The 13,846-nt window shown below is 37.0% G+C and overlaps 1 protein-coding gene across 1 annotated transcript; it reads right to left on the reverse strand.

Moving 5' to 3' along the window:
* Positions 1-11,132, reverse strand: LOC18441943 (uncharacterized). Its single transcript, XM_006852168.4, has 2 exons — positions 8,426-11,132; positions 1-1,036 (listed from the first exon to the last, which is right to left on the reverse strand). Exon 1 carries the CDS (start codon positions 10,651-10,653, stop codon positions 8,674-8,676), a length of 1,980 nt encoding a protein of 659 aa, XP_006852230.1. The 5' UTR covers positions 10,654-11,132; the 3' UTR covers positions 1-1,036; positions 8,426-8,673.
* Positions 11,133-13,846: the final 2,714 nt, after the last annotated feature.

The following is a 13,846-nucleotide window of genomic DNA, read 5'->3' on the forward strand; positions in this document are numbered from 1 at the left end:
TTTTGTTTGAATAGATCCCTTCCTCTTAATAAATGTCAGAATACCGGATACATCAAGCATGCAATTGCATGTGGCTTACACTCCAAAACCCCAATCAAGGATGCAAACAAACAAAAATGATACCACATAAAAGAGGTCCCCTCCATCTCCTTGATACATGTCAGAATGGTCCATTTATCAGGATACAACTACACATGGCCAAAACTAAAATCCCCAATCTAGGATCTTCATAACAAGGACTTTTTACATTAAAAGATTCACTTCTCCTATATACATATCAGAATACTGGATACATCAGCATGGAAGTGCATGTGATGTAACTCAAAATCCCAATCCAGGATGTAAACAAACAAAAATAATTTACATAACAAGATCCCCTTCCATCTCCATGATAAATGTCAGAATATTGCATACATTAGTATACATTTTTGCACATGGTTACAAGACTCAACTCATGACCCTAAATATTACAACTTGAACCCTAGTTTCCCACTGTAGATTACTACAACTTTAAAACCTAATTCTTCAAACATTGCTTGCAGGAATGTCTCCACGTGGAACAGTATCTCATACAATAGAAGGTTACAAAACTATTCTCTTAAAGAACAGAAGATTATAACCTTGTTACACAACTCATACTGGAATGGCTCCAGAAAAAATCAACCTAGATAAACTGAGACCTGCCCATACAGCTTTTCATGAATACACCGGCCAGTTAGAACAATTTGTTACAGCAACTAGAATCATAAGCCAAAAACTAAGGCCCTAGTTACACAGCTCAATAACCCAACAATACCACATCAACATCTTAACCCAAGTAACATTGAAGATACAAATCTTCCATGCAATGCAGACGGGAAACTGCTTCAATTGGCCATTTTCAAATAACCCAAATTCTGAAATGATACGATCTTTCCTTATGTTGGAAGATATGGAAAGGGAAGCTATAGCATCTGGCTAGAACAAAGCAACCTGCTTGATGAAAGCCCCCACTCCAACCAATGCTAGCAGGGCAAGCATGCACAAAGCTTGCATCCTAAAACGATAATGGGATGAGTTAGGCACATAGATAGGGCACACCACAAGAACCTATACCAAAGGACCTCAATAAACAGCAAGAAAGAAAAAATGAAGCACATTCCATCATTGAGGTTTCATGCAATAGGGACTCATTAGCTCAGATCCTTTTCTATAATCAAGTATAGTGTGACTTATTAAAAAAAAAAAAAAAAGGCACAAAAAGTGCCCATAAGAAAACAACAAAAAAGGATAAGCCAATTACATAAACAATCCAATGTTAATGTCATTATAAGAACATTAGAATCAGCATCTGGGCATCCAAGTACCACGTAGCATTAGATTCACAATAGAAAAGTAACTGACACAGATGTCTCAAAAGTCAACAGCAAATTTCTTGAGGGACATGGTTTCTATGCGGTAAGTCCACATATTGTAGAAATGCAGCCTTGGCAATAAATATATTTTTTAAATATAATTTGATCCTAATTTTTAGAGAATATATAATCTTTAACACGGAGATCATGAATATAAAAAAAAAAAAAAATTTGAAAACTAGAAATAATAATTATATTAAGAAAACAATTGGACTGTTAGTTACAATTGTTTTAAGATGGACCACCTATTTGCATCTATCTTTAAGATGGATGCTTTATAGCTTTGGACTGCATATTGTAGAAATGCGATCTAGCCTGCATGAAACAATTTTCCTTTCTTGAGATATAAAGTTTCAGAATCATAAGAACCATGGTTTACTACATCAAATAGAAGTCAGATAGCTATGATGAAAGTGACCCAATATTGTAGTAGAATCTTAAGCCTAAGATGGAATATTGTAATTTCCAGATGCAAAACTAGATAAGGAAACGCATTCCCTTCAAAACAAGGCAGAATTCCAACTCAGGATAGGTGGCAAATATATGGATCAAACTATGATGAAGAGAATCTCCACATATGGCATTTAAGTCTCACAAAATAAGGAACTGGAAAAAGGTATAAAGCCACACACGGTGTGGAAACACCAAAAAGAGTAAGAACTATGCTTAACTAGTTAGGGACAAAGTGGATGGAATTTGAAAACTGAGCATCCAAGAACCACAAGCTATGTCAAAGATAGGCGTTCAATATATGGTTAAAATATGATGATTAAAAGAACACCCACACAAGTACTTATGTCTCGCAAATAAGGAACTGGAAAAAACTACCAAGCCTCAAGAGGTTTGGAAACACCAAAAAGTGTAAGAACCATGCTTGAATTGATAGGCAATTGGTAGGTACAAGGTGCACAACAATTTGAAATTAAGCTTGTAAGAACCACAAGCCACATCTGAAATTTTGCCAATACTTTGAGAGAGAGTATGATAAAGATAATGCTTGTGAGACCAGACACGGCTCAGATTCAGAGTGTTTCATGCATCTTCACAAAAAAAAGAGGATTGCTAACAAACTTAATAAAATTAAGGTCCTAAACTATGAGAAAAAATAACAAAACCCTACGATAAGGTTATAGGAACCTTTTTAAAAAAAAGGAGAAAAGCTTCGCATCAAAAAAAAAAAAAAGAGGAGAAAACCCACTTTTGTTTTCAGCATGGTAAACCTAGAAGATTTATCTAACACGTTGAGCTTTTAAAGAGTTTGTGAGTTAACTGAAAACAATTTGTTTTGCTCAACATGAACCCTGAACGAACCAAGCTGAATCAACATGGGGAAGTCGTGAGTCCCAAAACTGATTCACAGATTGAGGTTACATAGTTTTTACATCTTACACCAAGCACTCATCATAACTTCATAAGCATTTCAATTAGCAACATGAGGGGAAAATATTAAGTGGATTTGAATTCCTACAGGTGATATTATATTCGCTTTGCTTCAGCCCAAAAAGCCTAAGACTTCAGCTTAGGCCTCCAAGCATAAGATGTAGCTATAAAGTCGAAGCATGGTAAAAAGTCATCAATTTTAAGAGGGGGGGAATTTATTAAAAAGTCACAAGCCTTCGAAAGCGTTAGAAATTTTTCAAAAGACTCTAGGAGTTTTTATGAGAACTTGCAAATTTTAAAGGATATCTATTGAGTTTTCTATGGTGCAGCCGTTCTTTGGGAGATTAGGATCTTTTTTTATTGGTCTTAGAGATTAACATCAATCTTTAGGATTCTGCGCAATTAGAGAAAACATTCTAGTTGAAAACAAATTTTAGGGTTTAAATCAACCTATTTACAAGATATGAACCAATTATTTTGGGGTTTCTTTAATTTATAAAATAAATTACAAGAATGGAGCTCTGAGCTTTCAATGCACATGTAGGTTACTTAAAAGAGAGAATTACTATTAGGGACAAGTCATAGATGACTATTGAAGATTCGAGGAAATTTCTGTTCATCCCTCCAATTTTGAGATTGACAATTTATATAAAAGGTTAAAATACATAATACATATTGATATTTAAAACCAAAATTACATAACTAATGTGTGTGCACTAATCTTGAGTCATGAGCATAACTGCATAGCATATACACACAGTTTCACAACCAATCGCCTCAATAGTGACTTTTTTAAATAATATTTCAGATTGCAATTACAAAAAAAAAATTTGAAGGAAAGGTTAACAGGATTGCAATTACAAAATTAACAACATAACACAAAGTTCAATGGAAAATAGCAAGCAGCCAACCTATTTAGGCCAGAAAACCTCCTTCTCTATAATTGACTTCCTATACTTCTATATTTTCTAACAAACTTTTCCGTTCTTGGCTTGACTAAGCTGATTTATTATGACCAACATTAAACGTGTATAAAGGCCACAAAAAAAATTTTCTAGTGAGATTAAATAGATTGAGGGGCTTATTTAAAGCATGGTTCAAGGCGGACTCTGAAGTGGCCGTAGACAAACACATTGTGGAATACTTTGCTGACTAGTTTGTTATAAAAAGTAGAATTAAATGCATTTGGTGTCCGGATAAACAGGCCCTAAAAGAATACCAAAAGACTTCCCTGGTTAGGACTAAGCAATAAACACTTCATTTCCAGCCAAACTGAAGAAGCCTCTGAAGTGATTCTAACACACTGACACCCCAATCAACTCCTCTAAGACCGCCCCCTCCATTTCTGAGGAACTAATGGACATATGGATGTCCCAGTGAACCATACTCTTTTTTTTTTAATGGGTCATCGTAGTACACATTACAAACTGATCCTGGCAATGACTCACGAGTATAGAGTAATAAAGATCATCAACAACTATTGAGTATTGTCTACAAACATTTTCTTTCCACCTATGGGCCTCAACTATTAGAGATCGAGATGAGTGTCACTAGAACACTCCCCAAGTAGTCAATAAGAGCTGCTTCTGCTTTGCAATAAATCCATGTTGCCTGGAATCTATGCATGTTGGTTTCAGACATTCACAAGATGTCATTCAACATGCCATAAGAAAAAATATTAGGTGACACAGACCTGCACACGTGTGTGCAAGCATGTCTGTGTGGACACACATAAGCACAGAAACACACATACGTACGTACATACAGACATGCAAACAAACATACATACATACACAATAGTCTTCTCTCTACCCCCTTTTTTTTTGGAAATTGTCTGCTGCCCACACATTGTGATGGCAATCCTAAGAGAAAAGCACATTTTGAGAGGAAATTCCTTTAAATTTGAAATTCTTTGAATGCATCCAATAGTTTGATACCCATAAATGCAGCAATAGATATTGCCAGAACTAGGTATCCTCCAAAATTCAAAATTCCTTAATAAATCTAAATCAGATCTATTTGTTCACATCTATGATGAACCTAATCAAGTAAAATCTGTCAAATACAAATAATAAATGGCTTTGATTAAATAAAAAAATATCATGAGGCCATAAATGCTAGATTACAACAAAAGAAAAGAACATCTTTGATAGGCTTAGATGCTTGGTACATATCAATAATATATTTTTTGAAATCTAGCATTCTTTTTTAAAACAACAATCATTCATAACTGAAAACTTCAAAATTTAGGAAAGTTTCATATTCATTGAGCATGTTGGGACAGACAACTTACTTCTAGAAACTATGCAGTAGAGATTAGCCTTTAAAAATTAAGGGTTGGTATTGCATGTGGACGCTTACAAAGTGCACAAGCACCTTTTAATAGTTCAGATTGCACTAGCCACATCCAAGGGTTCAAAATTGAATTTCGTTTTTTATTTTTATTTTTATTTAAAAATGATGTTAATATGAAATTTAGTCATTTTATATTTAAATTATTTTTAATCATTTTTATTTAGTTATATTAAAAAAAATACACCTACACCCCAAATATCTTGTTTAAAATAAAAAAATAAAATATGAGACTAATTTTGGGCCGTTGGATATGGCCTTGTGAAATCTCAACCATGTGGAAGGGTGCTAGTGCACCTGCCAGACGTCCACATGATGTGGACGGCTACCTTTCCAAAAAATAATCATACCTTAATTTCCATCAAAATATGAATACATGCTCGGTTTCATAGTAAATGTGTCCACTCAATCAAAAAGGAAGATTCATGTCTCTGACTGTGTCTATGTCTATGTCTATGACAAGGCAATTCCTCTACGAACCAAGACTCCATAAGATCCATGTCTAACACTAGCCTGGTGGCCATATAGAAGGACCCAAACAATATCGCATAATTGCCCTCGAATTTGAACCTTATCCAGTGCTAATGACGCTGCATATTCAAAAACAGCCAAGACTCTTGGAGATGCCATCGACTCACTCCATCAAACAGTATAATAAAAATACCTCAGCGAGTCCTTCATACGTTTATATGATAAGTTAAAATAGGTATGTTTGAATTATGGGAATGAACCAAGCTCGTCAACCAATTATACCACAATGATTCCAAATTAGATGCGATCAATTTTTTTTTTTTAGATGCAATCATTTATTGGTCAGGTAACAAGAAAAATTAGATACATGAAGTACTTTGGCACATTCATAGTATTTCATTTTAGAACTCACCCATTGGAAAAATCAAGTTGACTCAGTGGTTATCTTGAACCAAAACAAGTTCTACATATAGGAAAAGAACTTTGATGCAAGGAAATGTGCTTGGGTCAAGACGGTAGAGGCTAGGTTTTAAGTCCTGATTGGTGCAAGTAAACTCAGTGGTTATTCACTAGAATTTAGCTTCAAGTCCTGATTGGTGCCTTTCTCACCCACACCTTTGGTGTGGAGCGCATTATTCCACTAAATGACATCGTCCTCCACTATTGAACAAAATAATTGAACATGATTCCATATAAAAACCTCAACTAATTCCCATGATTGTGGAGGTCCCAATTGTTTGCTTGTGCAACCCATTGCTGATACTCACACTTTGAAGATTCTACTATTGCTCTACCAACAAGTCCCCCGAATGACTACTTGCAATCACATGTTCAAGACATTATGCCTTACCATGAAAGTTGCCGCCATTCTGTCAGCATGAACCCATAAATGCATGAATTACATCTACATAACGCTCCAGAATCCCAGATGTTTTTCCGAAGTTACAACATACAAGGCAATGATTGAATGCTTGGATCCCTGTGTTAGGGATGACCTCCAAACAATCTCTAGACTGTCAATATATCACAGGTGGTCAGAATCCTTGGCACCAGGAGAAAGGCCAAAAAAACCCACCCAAAAAGTATTAGGTAAATGATATGACTAAGAAAACCTCTATCCTGTTCCCAGATCCTCCTAACAAACCCAACCCTTGGAATAAAAAGGACAGAGTACAAACGCAAAGTGCCCCTCACAGAGGGAAAGGTTGTCCAGAGTGATGAACTCAATGACCCAACAAAAAACTCCAGGAAATAAACACTAACGATTTATCTATCAGGAATAAATTCATCCAAAGGCCAAATTATGAGATAAAACTGCGAATGAAAGGAACAAAAAAAGGTGCATAGCATTGAAGAAATTGAGCCGCTGCCCTCTAAGCCCTTTAAGAAAGGGAAGAACCTCCAATCAAAATGAAGAAACAAGTAACTTTAAACCTGACTATCAAATCGATTAACCAGTTAGCCCCTTGGAGAACATGAAAGAAAGGGACCAACATGGACTCACAAACTCAAATGCCTCCAGCCATTCCTCATTCTTTGATTAAACGTTTCCTTAAATAACATTATGAAACCCATAATAATTAAACCAACTTCTTTTTCAGCCGCATGGTTATATCTTTCAAACCCAACAGCGTAAATCAGGATTCTCTATTTCTCAATAAGCTATAGTGCCATTTGACAGCTATAACCCTTACTGAGTAAGGTTCTATGGAAAATAAAAACAAGCTTCATCCTATTGGATTAGTGGTTAGAACATAGGGGAAGTAAAACTACGGTCTCGGTTCAAATTCCAGCACACCCGCCCAAAATAATATAAATAAGAAAATAGTAATATAAGACAAAGGCCTAATTATGCAGCTCATAACCACAAAAGTATCTACTGATCAAAACCCAAAAAAGGTACTTCATAGGTGACAGTGACATATCATAAAGAGGAAGTACTGAGTTAACCAGAAAGGGAACATGTATGCTCCTCAACAAAAATACATTAGCTAATGCAAATCTAACACAATAAACAAATAGGAGTATTCAGGGAAAAAGGAAATAACAGCTCACTAGCAAGTTCCAAAAGAGACCTCTCAATAAGAAAAAGCTCAGGGTGAGTCCAGAGGAGAAAAGTGGGATTACACTTCAGAGCATTAACTCAATACTAGCCACAAATCCCCCTGGCTTTAGCAGGCAAAACGACACATATTATGGACGGTACAAAGGTACGTAATACTATGCCAAAATGCATCATATTTTATAGACTCACATAAGACATGGTGGTACTGGTTACTGTGCTTAAAAACAACCCTACGTGATAAAATCCTCCTAATGACACAATCAGGCATAGTCATATCATCTATGAGTTAACATAAGTCCCTATGCAAGGCAAGATGGTCAAAGAAACTTAAATGGCAACACCATAATCTATCAAACTCAGAATTATCTAACATAAACTTTCTATTAGAAACAAGATGTTAGTCATGCGGATTTGAACAATTTTTTAAAACAGAAGTCACCACAAATATATATAGCAATATACACACAACAATGCATCACAATAGACCTAGGATACAGTAATTAATTTAGTCAACAGTATGTCAAAACTATAACAAACCTCAGCAAATGTATTCTATGAAACAAAAAAGTAAAAAGAGAATGCATCCCCATGGATCATATCAGTTACTACTAAAAGCTAACAAGTTTCTTAACCAAAGTGTCAACGTCATAGTTAATGAAATTCAGAAAAGGAAAAAAAGGAAAAAAAAAGAAAGAAAGAAAATAAAAGCAAATATAGGGAGAGACGGCAACCATCTCTCTTATGCCACACAATAGAAACTTACTTCGGTGTCATGAAGCCAAACTCATGTCTGCACCCTAAAAGGATACCAACAAGAGAAATGGTTCTTATGGCAGCGACAGCAAGGCCATGCTATAAGACTGATTGATAATCAGTCAGCACGACACTCCAAAGATTGTCCAGCCATCTAATCCTGCCAAATCCAACACCATAAATCCTGATCAAATTATGATGGCACCATCGTTCTATGTCAAAACACTTGCTCGAAATCAAAACACCGAATTCATAATATCACTCTGATGGGACCCGCCGCCTCTTCCCATAATCCACATCCTTTGACCGTGACCTCTGATCCTCCTCCTGCATCATACGCGACTTGCTCCTAGACCTCGACGATGTCCTCCCCCTGTCCCAATCATCTTCATTATCCCAGTCTCTCTCCCTCTGCCTATGGTCTGAATACCCATCCTTTTCATCCTTGTAACGCGGATCCCTATCCCAATCTGAATCCCTATCATCCCTATGCCTCCTCTCAGGACCACTGGACCAATCACGCTCTGACCCCCTATCCTTCTCTCTCCCTGGATTCGACCTTCCCCCTCCTCTCTCATGACCACCATCACCATACCCATAGTCTGATGCCCCATCGTCCCCATAACTTGATTCTCGAGTTCTACGTCCATGCTCCTCGTTCCCCCAACCAACCCCACCACCCATGCTTGAATCACCCCACATGCCCCCATGATGCCCATCCATGGCCCCGCTTCCCATCATACCCATCCCATTTGCTGAGACACCGCGTCCAAAAAATGCAGGGTTGACATGGGGGGCAACTCCAGGTAACCCCACGGTGCCCATAGGCGAGAAGGATGGCAACATGCCTGGAAAATGGGGGCCTGAAAAACCACCATAGCCACTTCCTCTACCCAAGTGGGCACCATATGTGGGGTCAAAACCTGAACCCATCATTCCTTGTGGGTGTAGAAGCCCACCAGGTGGCCCCCCAAGAGGTGGGGCTGAAAGAGCTTGACCGTATGGATTTGCCCCACTTGGTCCTCCAACCATTGCTTTACCAGTAAGTCCGCCAGGCCTTCCCCTGAGCCCAGCGGGCCCTTGGCCCCGGTTTGGTACTCCTTGGTTTCCTCGACCCCAACCCATCTTGTTCCCATAGTTCCTATCGCCACCCTGATAAGAAGGCCCACCGGCTCGACCACCCCCATCATTCATGGGCCTCCTACCTTGGGATTGGGCTTGGGCTTGCGCCTGGGTTTTGTTCAAATAGTTTGTAGTCAACTGCTTTAGAGTATGTTGAGAAGCAAAGGCCACAACACAGGCTCTACCATTGAATACATGACCATTCATGCTCTCTTTGCAAGCAGCTGCAGCAGCTGGATCATAGAATTCGACTTGGCAATAGCCTTTCGATTTGCCACTTGCCCTTTCATCAAAGAATTTGAGGTCTTTTACCCGACCATACTGAGAAAGCACACTCTCAAGCTCTGCATCAGTGGTCCACCATTGGAGCTCACCGACAAAGAGCATCGTATTGCCACTTTCCCCTCCTCCATGGCTCAACCTGTTCGAATTTTCGGAACCGAACCTTGCCGAGGTATCGATAACTGCCCCTGCTTGGTTTGGACCTGGGCCCATCATTCTGTTCATGTTGGCATTAGGCCCTGCCCCAATCCCAGGACCAGGGCCAGGCCCAACTCTGGGCACAGCATTGGAGGAAGTTTGCGCTAATTGTTTATTGGCATCCATAGCACCAGCTGTATTGAATCCAGACCCCTTGGCAGGAGGTGCAGGCGCATTTCGAAACCCCGAAGCCTGTGGTTGAGGCTCCGAAACTGGTTCTGAAACCCTGATCTTCAGACCACTCGAAGCCCCAGCCAGTTGATTTGAGGCCTGCTCCTGAAAAGCCTTCTTCTGGTCCAGATCTGAGAAACCAGAGAGCTTAGCGTCCTTTTCCCCCTTCTCTTCATGGCCAACACCAGGTATATTCACTGGTGGTGTGGAAATGGGTTCTTCTTTTGGAGCTTGGACGCCATTGCCCATTGATTCATACTGGACTGGCTCTTGATGCTGTAGAGATTGCATGAAACCATCGCCAACATTAACATCATTATAGAGATCATCGTATTCATCGTCTTCTCCCATGAGTTCCTCATCTGCCAAAGCAGAAATGGCTCCTCCTGTTTGAAACGGCATCTTCTGGTTCGCTCCATAGTCCTCATCCTCGTAGTCTAATTGTTCTTCAGCCATTGGATCCATTAAACTCTAATCTCGAGCAGGTATAACAGAGAGAGAAAGCAGAGGAACAAACTTACAAATCAGATTAGGGTCTTCAGGGAACAATAACCATACCTCCAGGTGAAGGCCGAGGTGGATCCATGAAACCCCGATTTCAAGAGCAGGAGAGGAAAGAAGGAAACAAGGAACAACACATAGAGGTTAAAAAAATCACGGTTCCACCTTCTGGAGACACAGGGAAAAACAGATTAGGGCTATGAAAACTGAAACAAATTAGGGTTAGGGTTAGGGTTAGGATTAGGGTTCGATGGATTTGCAAACACGTCTATAGAAGAAGAAAAACAGCGCTTTGATTGGTCTTGCAGAGGATAAGGATAGTTTACTAATGGCTAAAAGGCCTCCATTTTTAGGGTTTCTTCTCTCTCCGGCTCCTCTGCTCTCTGGTACAGTGTCTCTAGCCGCCTTGTCCACCTGATGCGTGAACCATTTCCACGAGAAATAAGAGTATTTTACAGTTGGAAAATGGTTTGGTAGGGTGCAGCCTTATAATAATAAATATAGCCTCACTCATAGCTTGTTGAAAATTACAATTTAAGCATTAAAAAACTTTTACATCAATTATTTTGACTAGAAAACTTTTATATCAATTATTTTGACTAGAACATTATGATTGAAAAAACAAAATAGAATTTTAAACTCTAAAAACGATGTATAACAAATTATTTAGATAATTTATTTCACCCTAAAAATAAATGTTCATATATCTACAAGATTTGCATTAATTATTAGTTTAAGATTTCATTGTCAATATTAAAAATTAATTTTAAAGCTATCGTAAGCATTCGGAAAGTGTTTTTTCGGATGAAGATTTAATTTGAGGCTTGATTTTGTTTTCATAAAGCCTAGACCTTGTAGTAACCTCATCCTCTACTGTTTCCTATCTAGAGTGATAACCCATAATCTAGATTAATCATTTTGGAAAATGACACTTTACCCATGGCTTTTCTCTTAAAGATAATTTCATCCTTTATTAAACCAGAGAGAATCCATGGAGTTAGCAAAATAAATGGTTTGGATTAAATAAGGCTATATGTAACGGCTGAAATATAATTTTGATTAATATTTTAAATAAATAATATTAAAAATGCTTCTAAATATATTTTGGTCAATGTTTTTTAAGGGAAATTAATTTTTATGTTTATTTAGTTCACCTTGATTAATTTATCTCCTAAATTTAAGAAATATACTTTTTAAATAAATTAAAAATAAAATTAAAATTATTTTGTAGTCCTTCAATGAGGTTAAGTTCGATATGAACGGTTGAAAGGTACTTGTGTTCACAGATAGTACTACCCCTTAACAAAATGTACTTGATGTTTCAACAATTTATCCGCCTATCTATCCGCCTATCTTTTTTCAGCTATTCCATAACTTTGCATATTTTGATGGGTATGTTAAAATTAAATTAAAATATATCCATAAAATGTTGAACAGCTGATCTATCAAGTGTATTTTAATAAATTTTATGTCAAATAAAGGTATGTTGTGCTCCATATGACCATATGAAATCTATGGTCATATGTTTGCATTGCTGCCTGATGACTAGATCATAGATGGATGGCGATTTAAAAATTAGTGTGACCTCTATAAACTTTTCGTTACATCATTGTCACATTGGGCGATTGCCCTTATGAAGGTAGGTTTTTCATGTTCATATGGATCATAGAATACATTATTGGGAACCCATAAATGCATGTAGCATGGTATGTTTACCTTGATTTTAGATCTCTACTGTGTAGTCCTCTTCAACTAATTGATATTTATATTCCGCTTCAACTAATTGATATTCATCTATGTCGCCCACCATTTAAAATTTATTCATTCCTGTAAGTTTGGAATCTAGATTCCATAAAGCGTGATTGTAACAAGTAGGAATCTCAATTCATATTGAATTGGAGCACAATACTAATAGTATGAATATTACCTCATGTGATATGCATTGTACGGATGGTGATTCCTACTATAGAAATCATCAGTCCGTTTGCGATATTGCTATAACAATTCCTTAAATGATTCAGAACTACAAGTCATGGCGAGTCGTATTTTCCAAGTGCATAACTAATCCATATTAAAGTTGGAATTTCTTCATGGGTATAAGTGTTTGTGGACTTGTTTATGACCTTAAACTCTCCCTTAACTCGTCCTATGATTGGGTAAAAAGGTTGGGTTATGTAGGCAGCCAACATAAAATTTTACCAAAACTCATCATGAATCCTAAAACTACAGTATTTGTTTATGATAATGATAAATTATGTCGCCCGTTATTATGTCTCGGTTGTGGCTTTTAAAATCCAAACCAAAACTATTAAGAAAATAGATTAGAGATTGAAATTCCAAATCGGTTTAGATTTTGAGAATCTAACCTGATTTGAGTTTGGGACGAGGGATCGAGTGAGGAAGGGGGTTCAAAATTTGAAATTCGGAGACCCAAACTCAATAAATCAGCTTGGAATTTCAAAATCCGAATCGGTTGTTGCTAAAAAACCCAATTCAGAAATTCAATTTATGAACCATTTTACCAATAGGTTCAATTTGTATTTTGAAATTTTGAATTAATGGTGTTTTGGGAAAAAAATAATACTAACCAAAAATATGGTGATGAATATAATGGGTATAGATTTTTTAAAAGAAATAGAGGATACTAGCAGAAATTTCCTTACGTAACAGTACTTGATCATTAAACTGTTATTTTGAATTTCAATTATGTTTATAACATTACTTGATCATTAAACTGTTATTGTGAATTTCAATTATGTTTATAATATTACTTGATCATTAAACTGTTATTGTGAATTTCAATTATGTTTAGTTATTTATGGCTAAAAACTTATGATTTTTAAATAGCTTTTATGAAAGATAAATTTATACGCTAAACTACCTACGAGCTTAAATTAAATAATTTTATAAACAACACTTCTAAGCAACAAATATTCATTACAAACAAGGTTTAGAAACATGGCTCAATGACTCGAATCGCTAGTCCGAAAACCTGGTTTGAATCAATGGATGGCAATCCGGTTAAGAGAACCGAGCCAACGAATTTTAAAATGAAAAAACAAAAAATGAAAAAAAAATGAAAAAAGAAGGGTGGGGCTAGATCTGCTAGTTCCTTAACAGAACTGGAAACCAGTTAGTTTCTCAATAGATGTTGGAT

This window comes from Amborella trichopoda, chromosome 6, assembly GCF_054954075.1.
Source record: "Amborella trichopoda isolate Santa Cruz 75 chromosome 6, AtrichopodaSantaCruz75HAP2 v2.0, whole genome shotgun sequence".
Classification (NCBI taxonomy): domain Eukaryota; kingdom Viridiplantae; phylum Streptophyta; class Magnoliopsida; order Amborellales; family Amborellaceae; genus Amborella; species Amborella trichopoda.